This window comes from Nomascus leucogenys, chromosome 22a, assembly GCF_006542625.1.
Source record: "Nomascus leucogenys isolate Asia chromosome 22a, Asia_NLE_v1, whole genome shotgun sequence".
Taxonomy (NCBI): domain Eukaryota; kingdom Metazoa; phylum Chordata; class Mammalia; order Primates; family Hylobatidae; genus Nomascus; species Nomascus leucogenys.
In genome coordinates this window covers 14,436,676-14,457,338 of record NC_044402.1, presented here as the reverse complement: position 1 = coordinate 14,457,338, position 20,663 = coordinate 14,436,676, and the positions used below count along the sequence as shown (strand labels likewise).

Genomic DNA, 20,663 nt, shown 5'->3' with positions numbered 1-20,663 from the left:
AGGGGTCTGGGCAAAAGGCGTCTGAGACTGTTTCTCAATAAAAGAGCAAACCTTGTCCTGAGGTGCCAGCTGTCCCTGGGGCTGTCCAGGAGGTGGGGTGAGACCTACGTGCTCCTCCCTGCCAGACCTGCCTCACCAGCCTTCCATGTGCTGAGGTCTGTTAAGATCTCATTTGGAGAGGGTCTTGCTGCTTGAGGCCATTTCCAACCTTGCGTACTAGAAGGGACGGCTCTGGAAGCCGGGGACTCCTGAGTGAGCTCCGTCCCAGAGGCAGCCACACCCCAAAATGGAGCAAATTCACACTTCTCTAGGACAGTGTGACTACTGAACTGAAGAGAAGCAGGAAGACAGTGTAGACACAGCCAAGAGGATCGAGATAAAACATCATCAACCGTCCCCACTGTGCCTCTCCCGACCCTGCAAAAGGCGACGGTCAGACAGGGGTGTTTTCGTATATAGTCCCACCAGAAGCTGCATTGACCCCGTCAGCACCTCTGGCTTCACCGCAGCCTCTGTGCCACCTCCACACATTTGTGTCTTCGAGCACAAATGCCCATGAGGACGCCTCACAGCCTGGCTGAGCCCTGGGCTGTCCCTTTGGGGGACTCATCCCTGTCTCCCGAGGCTCCCCTGGCGCGGGCCTCACCTCACAGTGGTTGTCCAGCTTGGTCAGCGAGATGTCCATGGCCTGGTGCTGCTCCTTCAGCTCATCGAAGCGGGCCTGCCAGAGGTTGAGCTCCAGCGGTGCGTTGTTCAGTGAGGTTTTCAGCTCCTTGGTGTGGGCGTGCAGCTCCTCGTACTCCCCCTTCAGCTGGTGGTGCAGGAAATTGACCCTGGAGGGGGAAGAGTCACAGGGCAAAGGAGCTGAAGAGCCTGCCAAACAGGTAACGGCCCAGAGACCTGGGCTATGTCCCAGCTCTGACAGTGGCAGTCTGTGCAACCTTAGACAAAAGCACAACCTCTCTGGGCCTTTTTTCCCCCCATGTGTAAAATAAGGAGCTTGAACAAAACTGTCCACCAGCAAACTGTGTACTTTGGGGTTGCATGAGGGTACCCCTGATGCCACCACACTGAGCCTCCAGGAAGACCGAGCAGGCAAGCTCAGACATGTGTTTCAACACAGCATCACTGCTACGATCTCTTCTATGCTACAGCTTTGGTATCTGTGTACACTTGAAAAACAAGATTCTGCTGTTTAAAAAATATTTAAACCACTGAACTAGACCATTTTTGCTCTAAAATTCTATGTCTCTGCCCAGCTCTTCTTCCCAATTCCAAGCCCCTTTTTAATTTCGGCTCCTGAGATAAAGTGTGAGATGGTGTGTATTATGTAAATCTACTAAAATTGCCATCATCAAAACAACTATTATCCAACTGGGGGTTCTCTGGAGATTTGTATCAGAAAGCTCAAATTACCAGGGTCTTGTGGACTTGATTTGGACATAGACGTGTCTTATTTGGCCTGTACAATTTTACTTTTTAAAAACAAATTAGTTGGCCAGGTATGGTGGCTCATGCCTGTAATCCCAGCACTCTGGGAGGCTGAGGAGGGAGGATCACTTGAGGCCAGTTCCACAGCAGCCTAGGCAACATAGTGAGACCCCCATCTCTGCAAAAAGTAGAAAAAAGTTGCCGGGAACCCGGGAGGTGGAGCTTGCGGTGAGCCAAGATCGCGCCACTGCACTCCAGCCTGGCGACAGGGCGAGACTCCGTCTCAAAAAAAACCGTTGCTGGGCACAGTGATGCACACCTGTGCTCCCAGCTACCTGGGAGGCTGGGCTGGGAGGATCACTTAGGCCCAGGGAGTTGAGGCTGCAGTGAGCCATGCTCATGCCACTCCAGCCTCAGTGGCTGAGCAAGATCCCATCTCAAAAAAAAAAAAAAATTTAGTTGCCAGCATTAAACAATTTGAAGTTTACATCAATACCCAAACATTCAGGTTCTCTTAAATTATAAAAAACAAAAGGCTGCCCAGGCAGTCCCGGGCCTGCCTCCAGCTGGTGGCCTTTGCTGGAGCCAATTCTCTGCTGCCCTTTTAGACAATGTGCGTTCTCCGTTCTACGGTCTGTGGTCTGTGTCTGGTACTGTTTTACCCATGTGCTTTATTTGCCTGGGGAGCCAAGGTAGAGTTTCTAACCCCCCGTATACACGAACTCGAGTATGTGGGAGGAGGAAGAATTTCATACGGTCAAGGCTTTGCAATGAGACAGGACCTGGCTTCCATCCTGACTCTGCTATTCACTAGAAACACTGACTGGGAACAAGTTATTTAATGTCTCTCAACCTGTTTCCTCATCTGTTTAAAATAAAGCCAAAAAGATAATAATAGTATAGTCGATTCTCATTACGTGTGGTAGTCACGTTCTATAAAGTTACTGTAAACACTGAATTAGTGAACAGCGAAGCATCCAGCCTCGGGAAAAAATACAGAATTAGGTTCCCGGGAGCCTCTGGTCACATTTTTGTTACTTGATCAATACATAACCTTGTTTTATGTGGGTTTCTGTTTAAAGATACCTTATGTAACATACTCACAGCCAACAGCACAGCACTGTAACTCATGCCTGAACAAAGCTTATCTAAGACTTTTTTCTCTGTAAGGCACATCACAGCCACCTTCTGTTTAGGGACATGAAACAGCACTTCAGTACTACAATTGTAGGTCATTTTAAACAGCAAAGTCACTTCCCGAAAGCACAAAATGTGAAAACCGTGGCACTGAAGAGATTCTGAAAGGGACATTTGTTTGCAGTAGGGGCTGAAACAAGAAGGCAGCGTGTTGTCGTGTGTGCCCTCAGCTGGGAAGGTGCGCATCCAGCGACTCCCGCATTTCACCACTCTGTGCGTGTCCACGAAAGCCCCACGGAGACTGGTCTTGGGCGGCAAATAAAACCTTAGCAAGTAGGTGGATTCACAAATAGGAGTTCTGTGAATCATGAGGAATCTGAAGTTTCTCCTTCATGAGCATGAGGTGGGCTTAAGCCAGATGATGAATTCACCTGTTCCTGATGCAATCCTCACCACAAGGGTGGGAGGGGAGAACCACCTAACTCAGACGACACTCCATCCCCAGGTGTCACCTGAGTGCTCGCAGGCCAGCAACCAGCTAGAGTTACCCTTTAGCTTATTTTACCCACCCAGCTGTTCACATAGCAAGGGATAAAAATCCATGACCGCCAGGGGACTCGACCTTCTCAGTGGTTGCTATGCAAGGAGGGTCTGAACAGAATCCGGGGTGCTGCTACATGCAGGGCCGGGCGCCAGCGCTCACCTGTCCAGCTCACCCCGCAGCCTCTGGTTCTCGCCCACGGCGAGGGCGTTTGTCCTCTGCTCCTGCTGCAGCGCCTCTCGCTCAGTGGTCAAGACCTTCTCCCGCTCCTCCAGCTCCGCCTTGCGCTTCAGCATGTCACCGTGCCTGTTGGAGGGACACATCTGCTGTGAGTCTGGCCAGGGCCTTCTTTTCCTACAGGTAACTCACATCCCGGAGGATCTGCGTGCCTCCTGTGAGAAAATGGGATTCCTCTGGAGAGTCTCTCTGCAGAAGTGAGGGGCATGGGGCAGGGAGCAGGCGGGGAGCGCGGCCGCTGGGAGCCATGTCAAGGCCAGCGCCGAGCCCTGGAGCCCAGAATCCTCTTCCTCCAGCCCAATCTGTCTCCATAGTCCCTCCATGCCCTGATAAAGCAGTCACTCTTCCTTTAGCCACCTGACAATGCGATGACTACATTTGCTAAGCTCCACGCCCTTCTCTTTTAGGGAATTATAAATAAGCTACTAGGTAGTTCACTAAGCACAAATAAATCTAAGAGAAACCACAAAACAAACAGCGGAATTCCACTGCACATCACAGCTAATCCCACCCTCCAAGGGCTGGAGAAGCCTCTCCCTCTCCCCTTAGGAGCCCGCATCCACTTGTTCTTAGTCTGGCCTTCCCCAAGAGACAGAGGCTCACCCAGGAGCTGCCAGGGACTAGTTGTTGTCACATACACACAGCAGCTCTCCTCGGGCCCCTTAGCCACAGCCCTCACCGTCCCCACAACTTTCTCCTTACCCTCCAGGCTCTAGTCTTCTCCAGGCTCTTATCTATCTTTGTTGGCTGCACTGGCCATCTCTGGGGGGCAGATACAATGATGTAGCCCCATAGGCCCCGGCCCCTCCCCCTCCCAGCCTGTTTCAACCTCGTGTGTTCACGGGTGACCCAGGATCTCCTAGCAGACTGGAAGTGTTGAGAAGTCTGAGGCACAGCCTCCTGATCTTCCCCATTCAGGCAAATTCTTCGCCACAGACCCCTTCCTGAGTGTCTCACACCCAAAGACAATCTGACAGAGACTAGCCAGTGTTCCTGGGGTTTCCAGCCTTTCTCTTCAGGACTCCACTGTACCTTGTTGGAAAAGCACATTCATCAAGCATGTCTCTAACCATCAGCAATGACCCAAGTGTAGGGCAGAAACTTTATAACTCTTACTCACCAGTGAATCCCCGTGTGATGAATGACACGTAGTGAATGCTTGTTAGAGCAATGAGTGAGTGAGCATCTCCGATTTAAGTGTCAAATGAGAAGAATAGAAAACCATCATCCTTGTGTGCCATGTACCTACACTCCTAAACCTGTAGCCCTGCTGCAGACACAGCAAGGGAGCCTCCAGTCATCGTCCAACCAGCAAAAAGCACTGAGTAACTACCACATGCTGTACTGAGCAAGGACCTGCAGGGAAAACAACAGTCCAAACTCCACCTGCCAAAACCTTTGCCCTCTGAATGCACATTAAGAATACAATAAGGGGCCAGGCGCGGTGGCTTACGCCTGTAATCCCAGCATTTTGGGAGGCCGAGGCAGGTGGATCACTTAAGGTTGGGAGTTCAAAATCAGCCTGGTCAACATGGTGAAACCCAGTCTCTACTAAAAAATACAAAAATCAGCTGGGTGTGGTGGTGCATGCCTGCCAAGTCCCAGCTACTTGGGAGGCTGAGGTAGGAGGATTGCTCGAACCCAGGAGGTGGAGGCTGCTGTGAGCCAAGATCGCTCCACTGCACTCCAGCCTGGGCGACAGAGCGAGACTCCATCTCAAAATAAAGAAAGAAAGAAAGAATACAATACGACATTAGTTAACATGACATAACATAACACTAAGAATAAGGCACGTGCGTGCCTGGTGAGTGCTGGGCATCATGCTGGTATCAGACTTACACGAATGCTTCATTAGTTTGTCAGCTGGGTGCAGCTCCCACCACGTCTAGACACAGCACCACGTACACAATAAATGTCACACAAATAACAAGATGGGTGGGGGGAAGATGAGGGAGAGATCAAAGTGCCAAGAGACAGAATATGCTACTTTAGGCCGGAAGGAGTAGTCTTATAGTTTCAGACGCCTCAACAGCCCCTGAAGGATGGAGATCTGGATGGATAAAAGGGGTGAAGAACTCCAGATAGAGATAAAAAGGAAGCACTTGGTAAGTGAATAAATGAATGTCATCACCACCCATGAACCCACAAGCATCATCAGCACCCACACAAGGTTTTTGTGATTCAATGACATTTGTGGCTCCTGACCGTGGAGATGTCCTCCCCGCTCCCACCTTGAAGAACCAGTGATCACTTAGCCATATTGTTGAGGCTGCTCCAAAGGAAATATCCTCAGCAGGGCCATTTCCCAGGCAAAGGAAGTAGATCTTGCTCCCTCTGTTGTACTCCAAGTATCTGAGAGCCTCTCTTTAAGCCATGTCTCTCTCATGCATCAGATTCAGGTGCACATCACACCTGTCCCTCAGACTCTGGAGAGCAGCATCCTACCTCTCCTAGCCCTCCCTGGATCCTGCCATGCCCTGCGCAGGTGCCTGGTGCCATCACTGATTAGCAGGAGACAGAATCCCAGCCAAGATTGGCTGACTTAATGAGTACAAAACCCAAGACCATGAACTGTCAAGAGTGCAAAGATGTGTGCATTTCAACGTAAGTAAGTTTTACCTGTAAAAAATGGGGTGAGGGGGTGGAGAGTGGGAGGTGCACATGAAATGAGAACGGCAGGACATAAATGACTGTCGAGAGTGCATGATGCATACACAAGAGTTTCACTAAATGATTCTCTTTACTTTCTATATGTTCGGAAGTTTCCATAACTAAAGGTTAAAAATGAAAGAAATAAAGCGAGACCTTGATATGAAAAGAGAAGAGCTGGGAGGCCAGAGAAGGCACACCCCTACAAACAGAGCCGTGGAGAGTTCCCTCGTTATTTCTGTTTTGGAGAGAGAAGAGAATCCCTAGGGATCAGGGCCCCAAAGGCCCACTGGAAGTAGCAGAGGCACCCCCTTCTCCACACAGGACCCCCTCTTGCTACTGTCTCCAGTTAAACAAATTCCAAATTGTTGAAGGTAATGTTTATTTCCTTCCCTTTGGGAAAGCTCAGGTGCCCCAACAATGGGAAGCAGCCGGCCAAGAGATTTCCGGCAGGGGAGGGCTGGGGAAGTCCCAGTCCTCCGAGCAGCCTGGCAGACTCCCCAAGCCTGGCCCCAGGCCCCACTGCAGGCCTACCCAGTGGCCCCACCTCCACCCTCCTTCACCTCCCCTCCCCACACACCCTGCTTCTCCCCCGAGCCCTGCCCACTTCCCCAAAGCCCTGCCTCTCCTCCAGGCTCTACCCGTCTCCTGAGACCCTGCCTCTGCTCCAGGCTCCACCTCTCCTCCAGGCTCCACCCCTCCCACGAGGCCCCGCCTCTCCTCCAGGCTCCACCCATCTCCCCCAGGCCCTGCCTTTCCCACAGGTCCTACCCATCTCCCCCATACCGTGCCTTTCCCACAGGTCCTACCCATCTCCCCGAGACCCTGCCTCTCTCCAGGCTCCACCTCTTTCCCCAGGCTCTGCCTCTCCTCCAGGCTCCACCCTCCCCAGGCCCCACCTCTTCTCCATGCTCCACCCCTCTCATGAGGCCCCCCGCCTCTCCTCCAAGCTCCACTCATCTCCCCCAGGCCCCGCCTTTCCCCCAGGTCCCACCCATCTCCCCCAGACCCTGCCTCTCCTCCAGGCTCCACCCCTCTCCCCAGGCCCCACCTCTCCTCCAGGCTTCATCACTCTCCCCCAGGTCCCACCCATCTCCTCCAGGCTCCACCCATTTCCCCAGGCCCTGCCTCTACCCCAGGCCCCACCTTTCCCCCTGGGCCCAGCCTCTCCTCTGGACTCTACCCCTCCCCAAACCCCCTTCCTTCCCCAGGCCCCACCTCTCCCCGAGCTCCTTGTGCTCCAGCTCCAGGTTCCGATGCAGTGTCTTCAGGCAGCTGTGCTGGCGGATGAGGGCCTCGTACTCGGCCGATTGCCGCTCGTGCAGCGTGCCCAGGTGCTCGTGGTCCTGCAGCAGGGCCTCGTAGGCCGCTGTAAGCTGCTCCTGCTGCCTCTGCAGGCTTTCGTTCTCCGTCTCCTTGGCCGTGTGGTGGTTCTGCAGCAGCGTGTACTGCGCGGTGAGCGCGGCGCTCTGGGAGCTCAGCGTGGAGTTCTCCACCTGCCGAGATGGAGAAGCGCGGCATGGCGCAGGCCCCACAGTCAGCGAGGAGGGCTGGGGAGCAGGTCAAATGCTGGAGCAGACACGAAAATAGCCGGGACCCTCAGGGCAGAAGACCCAGAGGGTACCCAGGACGGCTGTTCCAGAACTTAAGGAACTGCTGTGGGAAGGGGACTAAACCGCATAGACGGACACTCAGAGGGTGCTTCAGTCCTGAGCCACTCGCCACAGATGTGAGCTGCTGGGGCAGATGATGTCCTTTCCCTGGATAACTCCCTTGTGTGCTGTGCCCTCTTTGGCTATTTTTTAAAAACCTCTTTTCAGCTGACTGTGGTGGCTCAGGCTTGTAATCCCAGGACTTCAGGAGGATCACTTGAGCCAAATAATTCAAGACCAGCCTGAGCAACATAGTGAGACCCCATCTCTACAAAAAAAAAGTATTTTTAACTTAGCTGGGCATGGTGCTGTATGCCTGTAGTCCCAGCTACTTGGGAGGCTGAGGCAGGAGGATTGCTTGAGCCCAGGAGTTGGAGGTTATAGTGAGCTATGATTACAGCACTGCACTCCAGCCTAGGCGACAGAGTGAAACCCTGTCTCTTACAATGAAAACAAAACCTATTTTCTAGAACAAGTAGACAGAATATCTGTAAATAAGGATATAGAATACCTGAACAATACTGTCAACCTACTTAACATAATTGGTATTTGTATACCTCTCCATCCAACAACATCCAAAATCATCAGAAAACTGAAGAGGAAGGAATACTTCCCAAATCATTTTATGAAGCCAGAATTACCCTGATATTAAAACCAGATTAAGACTGTAAGAAAAATTCAAAATAGTAAGTCAATATACTATTTTCTTGTTACCAGAACAAATTCCAATTTCTTTGCCAAACAGTTTCCTGTTGATTGTCCTTGCCCCATAAGTTACATATTTTCAAACTTTTCTCAGAAACTGCAATAAAAGGCCAGGTGTGGTGGCTCACGCCTGTAATCCCAGCACTTTGGGAGGTGAGATGGGTGGATCATTTGAGGTCAGGAGTTCGGGACCAGCCTGGCTAACTTAGTGAAATCCCATTTCTACTAAAGATACAAAAATTAGCCAAGGCACAAGAATCACTTGAACCTGGGAGGTGGAGCTTGCAGTGAGCCGAGATCTCACCACTGCACTCCAGCCTGGGTGACAGAGTGAGACTCCACCTCGAAACAAACAAACAAAAACTGCAATAAATAATTTATTTTCCCACAGTCTACAAGCGATAAATGAAAACAAGCATCTGAAGTGGCACACGACCTAGTTGTGCTTGATGCTCTCAACAGTCTGGGAGCCACTTCATATCCTACACTTCCCTCTTAGAAATGAAAAATTCACATTAGCTTAAAAAGAAAGAGTTCTGGCCAGGCGCGGTGGCTCACGCTTGTAATCCCAGCACTTTGGGAGGCCGAGGCGGGCGGACCATGAGGTCAGGAGATCGAGACCACGGTGAAACCCCGTCTCTACTAAAAATACCAAAAAAAATTAGCCAGGTGTGGTGGCGGGCGCCTGTAGTCCCAGCTACTCAGAGAGGCTGAGGCAGGAGAATGGCATGAACCCGGGAGGCGGAGCTTGCAGTGAGCTGAGATCGCACCACTGCACTCCAGCCTGGGTGACAGAGCAAGACTCCGTCTCAAAAAAAAGAAAGAGTTCTGCCAGGTTCTACAGTAAAGAAACCTGGTTAACTTTGTTAAACCAAGCTTAATCCTGAAACCTCTTTTCCAAGTCAGTCCTTATAACACCTCAAGGAAAAGACTGGAAAACATGGACAAGAATGCAAGTGAAAGGAGAGAAATGAAATGAAAATGGCCCATGCAGCCATTTTCTCAATCACTGAAAATGGCTTAAAAACTGTCACCCCCTTCACTGATCACTGTTTACAGCGGGTCTATTAACAAAATCCCAAACTGCTTTGTGCTTTGATCTGCTGCTTTTGAGGAGTCCTAATGCCCCCAGTTGGTCCCCAGGCGCCACAGATAAACATCCCGCTGGGCTTGTGGACCACTGGCGCTGGGAGCCCCGCTCACCTGCAGCTTGGCGGTCTGGGTCTGCAGCGTGGTGTTGTGCTCCTGCAGGAAGGCGCTCTGTTTCTGCAGTGTCAAGATCTGGCTGCTGAAGGTCACGTTCTGGGTCTCCAGGTGCTGCAGCTGTTCCTTGAGCAGCTGCTTCTCAGCCTGCAGAGCTGCGTTCTAGAAGATCGGGAGGCATGAGCGAATCAAACTCCAACTGGGTAAATGCTAACTGGCCACAGGTACTTGGGATGTAATGAACCCTCAAAAGTTGATGTTTTGGGAGCCAAAGCGAGGGGTCTGCTGGATGAGGGCAGTATATTTTCTCTCTTTGAAAAAGATAATCAGCAGGATTTTTTTAAAAGGCTACACATCATGGGAACACTGCCTGAGACCTGCGTATCTAAGTGGGAGGTGAATGCATGCTGGAGTTAAAGCTGTTTCCTTTGTCTCTTTAATGCTTTCCTTTGTTTTCTGTTGAACACCCTAAGAGTGCATTTCTGTGAGCTAGTTCCATCTCCCATTGACTCCAACCCTGAGTATCTCACAGGACAGGGAGTCAAAGCCTTAGGCTACAGCCTTACTCAGAGGTGACAGCAAGTAGAATAAGGCACTTCACATTACATGAGACTAATAAAGGCCATGTTAAAGTTTGCCACCAACTGGGCTGAGGGCCAGGACCTGTAGTCTTTTACTATCCCTTATTAGCATGGGGCTTTGGGTCAAGTCTCTGAAATTCTGTTTTAGCTTTATAATCAATCAAATAATGAAAATCACCACTCTGAACTTCATAAAGTCATTGTTGAAAATCAAAGTCAGAGGTACGGACGTGCATTAGTAGACTTTTTCTAGAAAGGGCCAGATAGGAAATACTTTTGGGTTTGCCAGCCATGGGGTTTCCATCTCGACCTAAAGAATCACTGGCACTGTAGGGGAAGCAGCCCCAGACAACCTGTAAACAATGGGCATGACTGTCTGCTAATAAAACTTTATTTACAAAAGCAGGTGGGGGCTGGAGTTTGCCAATCCTTGGTACTGGGCACTGAAAGACACAACACTACAGGAAGAGGCTGAATTGCCATGAAGACTGTGTGTGCCCCTGATGTGAGAATCACTGAAGGGACCTCAAATGAAGAAGGGCCCACGGGACCTGCAACTCAAGACGTGTCCAACTAGATAGATCTGGCGAAATCTCTTGTGTTCTTTACAGCAATGACAAGTCATCAATAGGACTACTGATAAGGCAGTCTCTCTCTCTGTCCCCGATGGACTATGCCCAGGCCAGCCCACTCACATTCCGCTCCAGCTCGATGGCCCGGTCCTTCACTCGGAGAAGCTCCATGGTGGCTTCCTTGTGGCCGGGCCCCCAGGCCTCCTTCCCCTGGTGACTGGCGGCTGTCTTCCCTGCAGAGTGCTTGAAAGAGTTCTGCAAATGCTGCCCCTCTCCCTGGTTCTGCCTGAGGGTCTCACACTCCTTCTTCAGCTACGGGCGTGACAATGAGCAAGGAGGCTTTAGGCGGAAGCAGCCTGGCCTGGAGCCCCGAGTGAGTGGCTGAGGGCAGCCTGCACCACACCCTCCATACTCCCCATACTCCCGCCCTGGTGCATGTAAGCCGCGTGTAAGCCGGACGCGCTTCTTTGAGGGGAAGGTACCAACCCTCTGCCCTGTATTTTCCCTTCCCTTCCGGAGAGGACAGGGAGGTGGGGGCCTGCAACCCGTTCCTGCCTCAGTCCCTGCTTTAGCTATGTGGCCTCCTGCTTTCCTGAGCCTCAGTTATCCACTCCCTCAAACAGAGGTGAGGCTGAGGATACAGGAGGTGAACAGGGGCGAGGTCTCAAAGCCCCTGCTGGCACTGGAGCAGCTTCATCCAGATTCCTATTCAGTCCCGCAGCCAAGAAGCATGGCACGTGTTCAAAACTGAGGCTGGAAGAGTGTGTGTGTGGAAGGGGGGAGTGTGCACACCTGATCACCTGTGAGAGTGTGCACATTGAGAGCACGTGTCGGGTGTGTACACCTGTGTGTGAGGAGCATGTGTCTGTGTGGAGTGTGCACACACATGGTGGGCACATGGATAATACATGTGTGTGTGTAGAGAGCATGCATGTACATGTGTAAGGAGCGTGTGCATATGTATGTCGAGAGTATGTGTGGAGAACACACATCTATATGCGTGTGGAAAGTGTGTTCACACACGTGGCACATACGTGTGCATGCATGCACCCAGAAGTAGACATGTGCATGTCCTCACGAGTCCCCATGCACCCATCTGTCTCATTGGAGGGCGCCCGTGAGACTCTGCAGGCCGTTGCTCAGTGCCCAATGTGCAGTTTCATGGAGGGCTCTCAGGGGTGTTCCCATATCTTGCCTGGTGGACTTGGTGCTGTTCTAGGCCACTGCCCGCCTCCCCGCAGTCCGGTGGCTCTTACTCTGGTTCTGTTTGGCCCCAGTGTGTGTGATTCTGAGGGTGGCTCCCTCAGTCACTCTGTGGTGCATCTACACCTGCCCTAGAAAATGAGTATCCAGGCCACCCCACTGCTATACAGGTGAGCGGCTGGAAAGGGTGAGGCTGAGAATGGGCAGCTGGGCCCCACAGTGCAACCTCCACACTCACCATCTGCAGCTCACTCTCTAACTGGCGATTTAGGCTCGCTTTCTCTTCCATCTGTGCTTCTAAGAGCACAATCTTTTCTTCTTTCATGGCCAGTGTTGTTTTTAATGCTGATTCATTTCTGCCCTCCAAAATCTTGTATTTTCTGGAAAACACAAAGATACAATAGTATCGCTTATCTACTTCCTCTCCACAAGTTCCCAGTGTCCTCGCTGCCAACACATCACTCCTTCCATTAGGCTGGGTTAGGGAACTGCAGCTTTTGATTCAGAAGAACTCACCAGCCAAAACTCATCTTCCCAGAGCCCTTTGGGGGTTCCCTGGGTAGAAACACCTGTGACACCTTCAAAGGCAACACCACGGCTGCAGTTTTACAGTCACTGTCTGAAGAAGTAATTATTATTGCCATTTTACCAAAGGGGAAACTAAGTCTCAGAAAGGTTAAGAAATTTGTCCAAGGTCACAGTGCTAGGTTAAGTGGTAAGTCTAAGGCCTTTCCACCAGAGGACTCCTACTATAAGGCATGTGGATCTCCTCGGTTACAAGTCCAGGAAAAGTCCAAGATGTGCGATTTCCCAAAAAAACAAGATCAGGCCGAGCACAGTGGCTCATGCCTGTAATCCCAGCACTTTGGGAGGCCAAGGCGGGAGGATCACTTGAGGTCAGGCGTTCCAGACCATTCTGGCCAACATGGTGAAACCCCGTCTCTACTAAAAAAAATACAAAAATTAGCTAGGCATGGTGGCGCATGTCTGTAATCTCAGCTACTCAGGAGGCTGAGGCGTAAGAATCACTTAAAACCAGGAGGCAGAGGTTGCACTGAGCCGGGATCGTGCCACTGCACTCCTGCCTGGGTGACAGAGTGACACTTCGTCTCAAAACAACAACAAAACCCAATATGATTTAAGCAAGCATTGCAGGGAAAAACTGTAATAGTCTAATTTTTTAAAAAAATTAAGAAGCGTGGCTGGGAGCCATGGCTCACACCTGTAATCCCAGCATTTTGGGAGGCTGAGGTGGGCAGATCACTTTGAGCTCAGGAGTTCAAGACCAGCCTGGCTAATATGGCGAAACCCCCTCTCTACGAAAAATACAAAGATTAGCCAGGTGTGGCGGTGCATGCCTGTGGTCCCAGCTAGGTAGTGGTCTCCAGCTGGGGCTGGAGGATCGCTTGAACCCGGGAGGTGGACATGGAGGTAAGCCGAGATCATAACACTACACTCCAGCCTGGGCGACAGAGCCAGACCCTGTCTCAAAAAAAAAAAAAAAAAAAAAAAAAAAGAAGCTTTTTCATCAGACAAAATCTCCTTCCACATCTATCTGAGAACCTCAAGGAACAAGAGCTGGAACAGAAACAACCAAGGAACTCTGGGCTCAAGGAACTGCGTGAGGTCAGAGCCCTCGGCAGTAGAGAGTTCATGGAGGTCTCAGGGGAGGGTGAGAAGCCTGCAGACTGAACAGCGGAGGAAGTGCTCCCACGATGGGGAGAGGGAGAGGAGGCCCTCACGTGTCACTGCCGCTGTCGTCCTCCTGCAGCAGCAGCTCCCTGTTGAGGCCGACCTTCTCCAGTTCCTGGCTCAGCTTGTCCAGCTCACTGCTGAGCTGCTGGCTCTTCAGCTTCTCGAGCACCAGGTCCTGGAATGATGGGGAGAGTACGAGATAGGAGCTCAGCAAAAGATGCAGAGAGGTCAGGCGCCAGCCCTGCCCGGGTGTGAGCAACTGTCCTCCCAGGCCACGGCTGCCTCCATGTGGAGCGAGGGGACTCTGAACCCCAGGGATGCTCTTCCCGAGGAAAGCCAATGAATGCACTTGTCCAGCCCACCTGGTGCTGAAAACAACCAGACCAGGTGGCAACATGTCAGGATGGATCTAATATGCCACTTCTCTAAGTCATGTATTTGAAATGCCACTTATGTTGACCTTTAAGTAGTGCATTTGATTTCTAATAATATGGCTGTCTTTTCAACAGAGCAACAAGTAATTAAAGGCCCCTTGTAGATACTTTGAAACAGAAAATGTGTAAAGAGGGGAAAGATTTTATTTTAAACCCTGGATCTGGTTTACTTTTCATTTTTTAGAGACAGCATCTTGCTCTGTTGCCTAGGCTGGAGTGCAGTAGTGTGATCACAGCTCACTGCAGCCTTGAACTCCTGACTCAAGTGAACCTCCCCCCTCAGCCTCCTCAGTAGCTGGAATTACAGGTGTGTACCAGCACACCTGGCTAATTTTTAAGTTTTTTGTACAGATGGGGTCTTGCTATATTTCCAGGTTGGTCTTGAACTCCTGGCCTCAAGCAATCTTTCTACCTTGGTCTTCCAAAGTGCTGGGAATACAGGCGTGAGCCACTGCACCCGGCCTTGGTCTACTTTTCAAAACGTGGGTGTTGAATGCATGTCGGTGGTTCACTTCCTCCACCCCAGTTTACGTCAGCATCTGTTTGTAGCTCTGTAGGTAGTGACCGTTTTCTGCCTGGTGTCACAGTCATTTGCATGCATGCTTAACCCTAACCGAATCCTCAGACCTGAAGGGCAGTGTGACAGAGACAGTGATGCTTATCACTTGCTCCCCGAAATTTCCCAGCCACCCTGTATCAGCTGAAGCCAGGTCACCAGCTCTGGCAAAGGGGCTGAGGTGGGAGTGATGTGGGTGACTTCCTGGCTGGAGCACAGAAGAGCCTATGTGTGACATTCAGCTGCCCTTTCACCTGCCATGGCAACCGCCCAAGCCTGGTGTTAAGACAGTGGAGCCATGAGATCAAAACAGCCTGGACTGCTGGGTCAAGCAGAAGACAAACTCCCTGAAGGGTCCCCTGGACTCTGGTGAGCAAGAGGTAAGCCTTGCCTGTGATGAGCTGCAGAGATGCTGGGGTTGGCTATCGTAGCACAGCCTAACTAACCTATGCTAACAAGCCGGGGCTCTGCCTGCGTTCATATTTTGGATCTCTCCCCCACAGCACACGGAATTGTCTGCATGGATGGTCAGTCATCTTTTTCCAGTGTGGAGACTGCTCAGTGTTCACCAAACCCATTTCCTTCTCTTGTGAGGCATGTGGCACCCTGTGGTTGGGTGTGGCTGTGCTGCTGAGCCCCACCCATGCAGCGTGATCTTCCTCACTCTCTCTCTTCCTCCTCTACCCACCACACGCTGAGGAACCAGAAGAGGACTCCACTGGGGGTGCCCAAGCCTCAAGATGGCAGAAGCCAGGCACCTGAAATGGGCCTTAAGTGCAGTGACTCCAGCGCCTGGCTTCTCCCATGTGGGCAGGGCCCCCACACTAGACCCTACACGAGTGAGATAAACGGTGCTGGGCCACTCAGCTGCTGAAGCCATTTCCCAGAGCAGCCAGCCATCTACTCACCCCAGCATACTAAACAAATGCCCAGGTGGCCCACACAACACTTACCAGGGTAAGGACAACATAGAATTCTGGAGGATTTTACATCCCTCAAGAGACTAACACGTTCACACTCTTTGACCCTGTAATTCCATTTCTGAGAATATACCCTAAAAAATAGTTTGATTCGTGAAGGTCTATGTGTACAAGGATGTCTAGTATTATTTAAAATAGTGGAAAATAGGATTCTAGGAAAAAGGTAATACAATTTTAAAAATAAAAAAAACTTCAGGAAAGGATTCTAGGAAAAAAAGTAATAAAATTTAAAAAATAATAAGTAAAAATAAAATAGTGGAAAACACTAAAACAATCTAAACATCTAAAAAATAATTACAGTAAACCTATAGGATTAAATATCTTAGCCAGGTGCAGTGGCCCATGCCTGTAATCCCAGCACTCTGGGAGGCTGAGGCAGATGGATCCCCTGAGGTCAAGAGTTCAAGACCAGCCTGGCCAAGATGGCGAAACCCTGTCTCTACCAAAAATACAAAAATTAGCCAGGCGTGGTGGTGTGTGTCTGTAATCCCAGTACTCAGGACACTGAGGAAGAAGAATCACTTGAACCCAGGAGGTGGAGCCTGCAGTGAGCTGGGATCGCACCACTGCACTCCAGCCTGGGTGACAAAACGAGATTCTGTCTCAAAAATAAGTAAGGGTTGGGCGCAGTGGCTCATGCCTGTAATCCCAGCACTTTGGGAGGCCGAGGCGGGTGGGTCACCTGAGGTCAGGTGTTCGAGACCAGCCTGGCCAACATGGTGAAAACCCGTCTCTACTAAAAATACAAAAAGATTAGAAGGGTGTGGTAGCATGCATCTGTAGTCCCAGCTACGTGGGATGCTGAGGCACAAGAATCGCTTGAATCCGGGAGGCAGAGGTTGCAGTGAGCCAAGATCACGCGACAACACTCCAGCCTGGGTGACAGTGAGATTCCATCTCAAAAATAAATAAATAAATAAAACAAATAAATATCTTACAGCCATTGGGAAGTTGTGGCTTTGAAATCTAAAATAACAAAAACCACAACATAATAAATAAAAACTGCAACAGCTCACCTGTGTGTAAGTATGACATCAAGCATGTGTCTGTATACGTGAGGGAAAATGATGAAACGAAACAACCCAAACTATGAGGAACGTTATCTCTGGGTCGTAAGATTGTAATACGTGGTATTTACTGGGTTCTTAGACCTTTAGGTATTGCTGTTTAGAATTAGATAAAGCATTTAAGGAGGACACAGAGTCTTACTTCTCTCCTGAAACCATGCACCACAGAACCCACCACCACCACCACCTGCCAATCCCCTTACAGGGGCCGCCTGTGTCCACTCACCTCCCTCAGAGTCGTCAGTGTCCTTGCATGCACGGTGACTTGCTTGGTGAGGTCCCGGTTGTCCTTCTCCAGCTCCTTCAGCTTGCCGGCCGCATCCCTGCAGCGGGCCAGCTCCTTGTCCAGTGCGCGGCTCTCCTTCTCGACAGCGGACAGTTTGGCAGTGCTATCGTCCAAGACCGCGTCCTTGAGCTCCACCTGCTGCCACAGCCGCTTGGTCTCCTTCTCCAGCAGCTTCTTATCCTTCTCGAGCTGGGCCACCTCCTGCTCCAGGGCCTTCCTGTCCTTCTCGGCCTCCTCCAGCTGTGCATTGGCCAGCCGGAGGGCCTCCATGTCCCGCCGCAGCGCCTGGCGCTCAGCCTCCAGCTCGCCCAGCTCACTCTCCAGGGTCTGCGTCTTGTGGCTGCTGCTCTCCAGGCTCTGCTGCAGCCGGAGGTTCTCAGCGCTCACGCTCTGGTAGCTGAGCTCCAGGCGCTCTGACTTCTTGCCCAGCACCTTGAGCAGTTCCACGTTCTTCCTCAGCTCTTCCTTCTCACGCTCCAGCTGCTGGTTCTCTCTCTCCATCTGTGCCAGCTTGGTGCTGGTGAAGCGCATGGTCTCCACTAGCCTGCGCAGCTCCAGGTTCTCCGCGTCCAGCTGCTTGTTGTCACGCTCCAAGCCCTCAAGCTGCAGGGACACGTTCTGCAAGGTGTCCAGAGACTTCCTCAGTGTCCGGTTCTCCAGCTGCAGGCCCTGGCTCTCATGCTCCAGGGCCTCGACTTTCTCAGTGGCCGTCTCCAGGGAGGTCACCTTCCTGGCCAGCCTCCCGTTCTCCTCCTGGAGTCGCTGCAGCTCCCTCTCCAGCTTCTCTGCCCGCTCCCCCTTCTCCTTGGCCTGCTCCAAGTCCCTGTGCAGCTGCCGCTTCTCAAACTCCAACTGGCTGAGCTTGCCATTGGCCTCCGTCACCGTCTGATGGAGGGCTTTGTTCTCCTTCTCCACATCTTTCATGCGGGCCTCGCTGCTGACCTGCGATCTCTCCCGCAGCGACCACACGGCTCGGTTGAGGTGGTCCTTTTCCTGCTCAAGGTCCTTGATCTACGGGAAAACACAACAGGCACAACCCAGGCTGCTGCAGGAACCTATTTCAGTGACGTGGGCTCACACTGGGGATGGGAGAGAGAAGGCCTTCAACAGCTGTCCTACCTGTGCTCAGACGCTGCCTGTGTGTTCCCCAGAGGCCTGACAGACATGGGTGAGTGGGCACGGACACCGCCACTTAGATGGTTCAAGTCAGAATACACTCAGAGCAGCCAGGATTTTAAAATGTAAATTACATCTCTCTCCCTCACTTAAGTTTCAGCCGTTTGTCTTGGTCTCTGGTGGCCGGGCCCTGCCCACCTCTGCAGCCTCTGCTTACACCACTCTCCACCTCCTGCTCACTGCTCCTAGCCCAGCTGACTGTGAACACTTTGCACATGCTGATCCCTCCGCCTGGAGTACTTTCCTCTGGCTATCTGCCTCACTTGCTCTTTCTCATACTTGGGGTCAGCCCCCCAAAAGATCCTGGCATGATGATTCTAAGGTGGCCGTGTATCCCAGTATTCTCTCCCTCAGCACCCTATTCTCTCAGTAGCATCCTCCTGAGATCATCTTGCCTGTCACCTGGAAGTGTGCCTTCCTGGCTGGGAGCAACATCTGGGCAGAGCCCTGTCAGTCTGTTTACCATGCGCCATTCCAACCATCTTCTCCAGGCTTTTTATTCCTCTACTACAGACACCAAAAAGCTAAAATACTTGGGGCTGGGGATGGTGGCTCATGCCTGTAATCCCAACACCTTGAGAAGCTAAGACGGGAGGATCACTTGAGCCCAGGAGTACGAGACCAGCCTGGGCAACATTTCGAGATTCCATCTCTATTAAATTAAACAAAACAAAACGAAAACAAAAAACTAAAATACTTGGTACCCTGGCATTCTTTGCAGGCAGAGGTAGTTACACGTTAGTTCCGGCCAACATGACGTCTACGGAGCATCCTTGGGAGGGTTTCCCTGTGCCGCTAAGCCCTCCACCTTTCTCCTGCTTGTACCTTAGGGATGTGCGGCAGCCACTGCTAAGGCTGGTGGAGCTGTAGGCAAGAGGCCTGGTTCCTGATGGCATCCCTGAGCCACTACATCAGCCCTGGACTGCCTGCCCTGGGGCTGCCTGTAGTGTGAGGCAAATAAAACCACACGGGTTTGCCAGGGTTCTCAGCTGGTGCACTACGAACATTTGCAGATGGAGTGTTCCTGCCCTGCGCACTGAAGAATGTGTAGCAGCATCCTTGGCCTCCACCCACTCCATGCCAGGAGCACCACCCCCTCTCTTCCCCTGGGTCACGACAATCAAAAATGTCTTGAGACATTGCCAAATGTCCCTTGGGAGGCAAAATTCACCCCACCTTTTCCCACCGCCAGTTGGGAAATTGAGAATTGCTGATTTAAGCTGCGGCTAAGCTAGGTAATGGATAATCCATGCATGCACAATACTGTAACAGGAATGGCTGTAATCCTGGCTCTCCATCTTGCAGGCAGGGGTTCTGGGAGAGGCGTTAGTGGTGGAGGCACCTACCTGCCTGGCTTTGTCAGCCTTCAGGGTCTCCATGTCACTCTGCAGCTGTTCCTTCTCTCTGATCAGCTCCTCACTGAGGGTCTCCAGGTCTTGGTTGCTCTGCTTTTCTCTCTCCAGCTGGGTTTGTAACTTTTCAATCTGCAGAACCAAAAGACCCAGCCCAGTGCAGACGTTAGTCCTACGAAGTGAACCATGATTTAAAACAAAACAGAAACCGCCCCCATAGAATGCACTAGTGGGTCTTTTCTCAAGGGAAGACCTCCTGGCATCATTCTGTAGCAACCTCCCCACACCACAGCTGTCACTCTTAAGACAGAAAGTCACCAGGCAGCAACCCATCACCATCCCCCCAGCGTCCCTCTGCCCCATCCTTGCTGCCATGTGCTCCACTGCCTGGGGCCACCACCGCTGGGTGCCCTGGGGGGTTTCACTTGCACCCATCTTCCTGTCCTCCCGGACTTCCTGCCTCAGCTGGTGATGTCACCTGGCTGCTCAAGTGGCCCTCTGTTGTATCTCTTCCTCTTTCACCTCCATGGAAATTTGTCACCAAGCCCTGTCCTTCCTACCCCTTCCACACTTCCACCATCTCCATCACAGGCCAGGCCACGCCACATTTTGTCTGGCCTTGACGGCCACCCAGTGATCTCCTTGACATCAAGGTCTTATGCCAGAACCCACCTGTTCCCAGCCTTCCTAAACATGAACTACCTAAACAGAGGTCCTCATGCTCCCCGTTGCACATGAGTGCCCGACTTGCTGAAATGCAGATTCTGACTCCACTTTTTTTTTTTTTTTTTTTTTTTGAGACGGACGTTTGCTCTTGTCACCCAGGATGCAGTACAATGGCATGATCTCTCAGCTCACTGCAACCTCCGCCTCCCTGATTCAAGCAATTTTCCTGCCTCAGCCTCCTGAGTAACTAGGATTACAGGAGCCCGCCACCACGCCCAGCTAATTTTTATATTTTTAGTAGAGACGGGGTTTCACCATGTTGGCCAGGCTGGTCTCAAACTCCTGACTTCAGGTGATCCGCCTGCCTCGGCCTCCCAAAGTGCTGGGGTTACAGGTGTGAGCTACCGCGCCTGGCCAACCCTTGCATTTCTGATTGCTGTTGCTTCTGGTCTAAAGGTGTGATTTCCTGGGTCCTACCTACCCCTGCTGGACCCCTCACCTTTCTCGTTCTGTGGTTCTTTGTCCATCCCCGAAGAACAC

General features: G+C 51.6%; 1 protein-coding gene across 1 annotated transcript in view; it reads right to left on the bottom strand.

The window, feature by feature from the left end:
* Positions 1-702: 702 nt before the first annotated feature.
* Positions 703-20,663, bottom strand: part of LOC100588242 (protein Daple) — a 79,421-nt gene continuing 59,460 nt past the window's right edge. The window contains exons 16-25 of the mRNA XM_030802277.1: positions 19,452-19,589; positions 16,870-17,940; positions 13,654-13,781; positions 12,150-12,291; positions 10,832-11,020; positions 9,556-9,717; positions 7,214-7,491; positions 3,272-3,415; positions 744-833; positions 703-706 (exon numbers count right to left, since the gene is read on the bottom strand). Of these exons, the coding sequence (XP_030658137.1) occupies positions 703-706; positions 744-833; positions 3,272-3,415; positions 7,214-7,491; positions 9,556-9,717; positions 10,832-11,020; positions 12,150-12,291; positions 13,654-13,781; positions 16,870-17,940; positions 19,452-19,589 (2,346 nt within the window). The remainder of the gene's footprint in view (positions 707-743; positions 834-3,271; positions 3,416-7,213; positions 7,492-9,555; positions 9,718-10,831; positions 11,021-12,149; positions 12,292-13,653; positions 13,782-16,869; positions 17,941-19,451; positions 19,590-20,663) is intronic.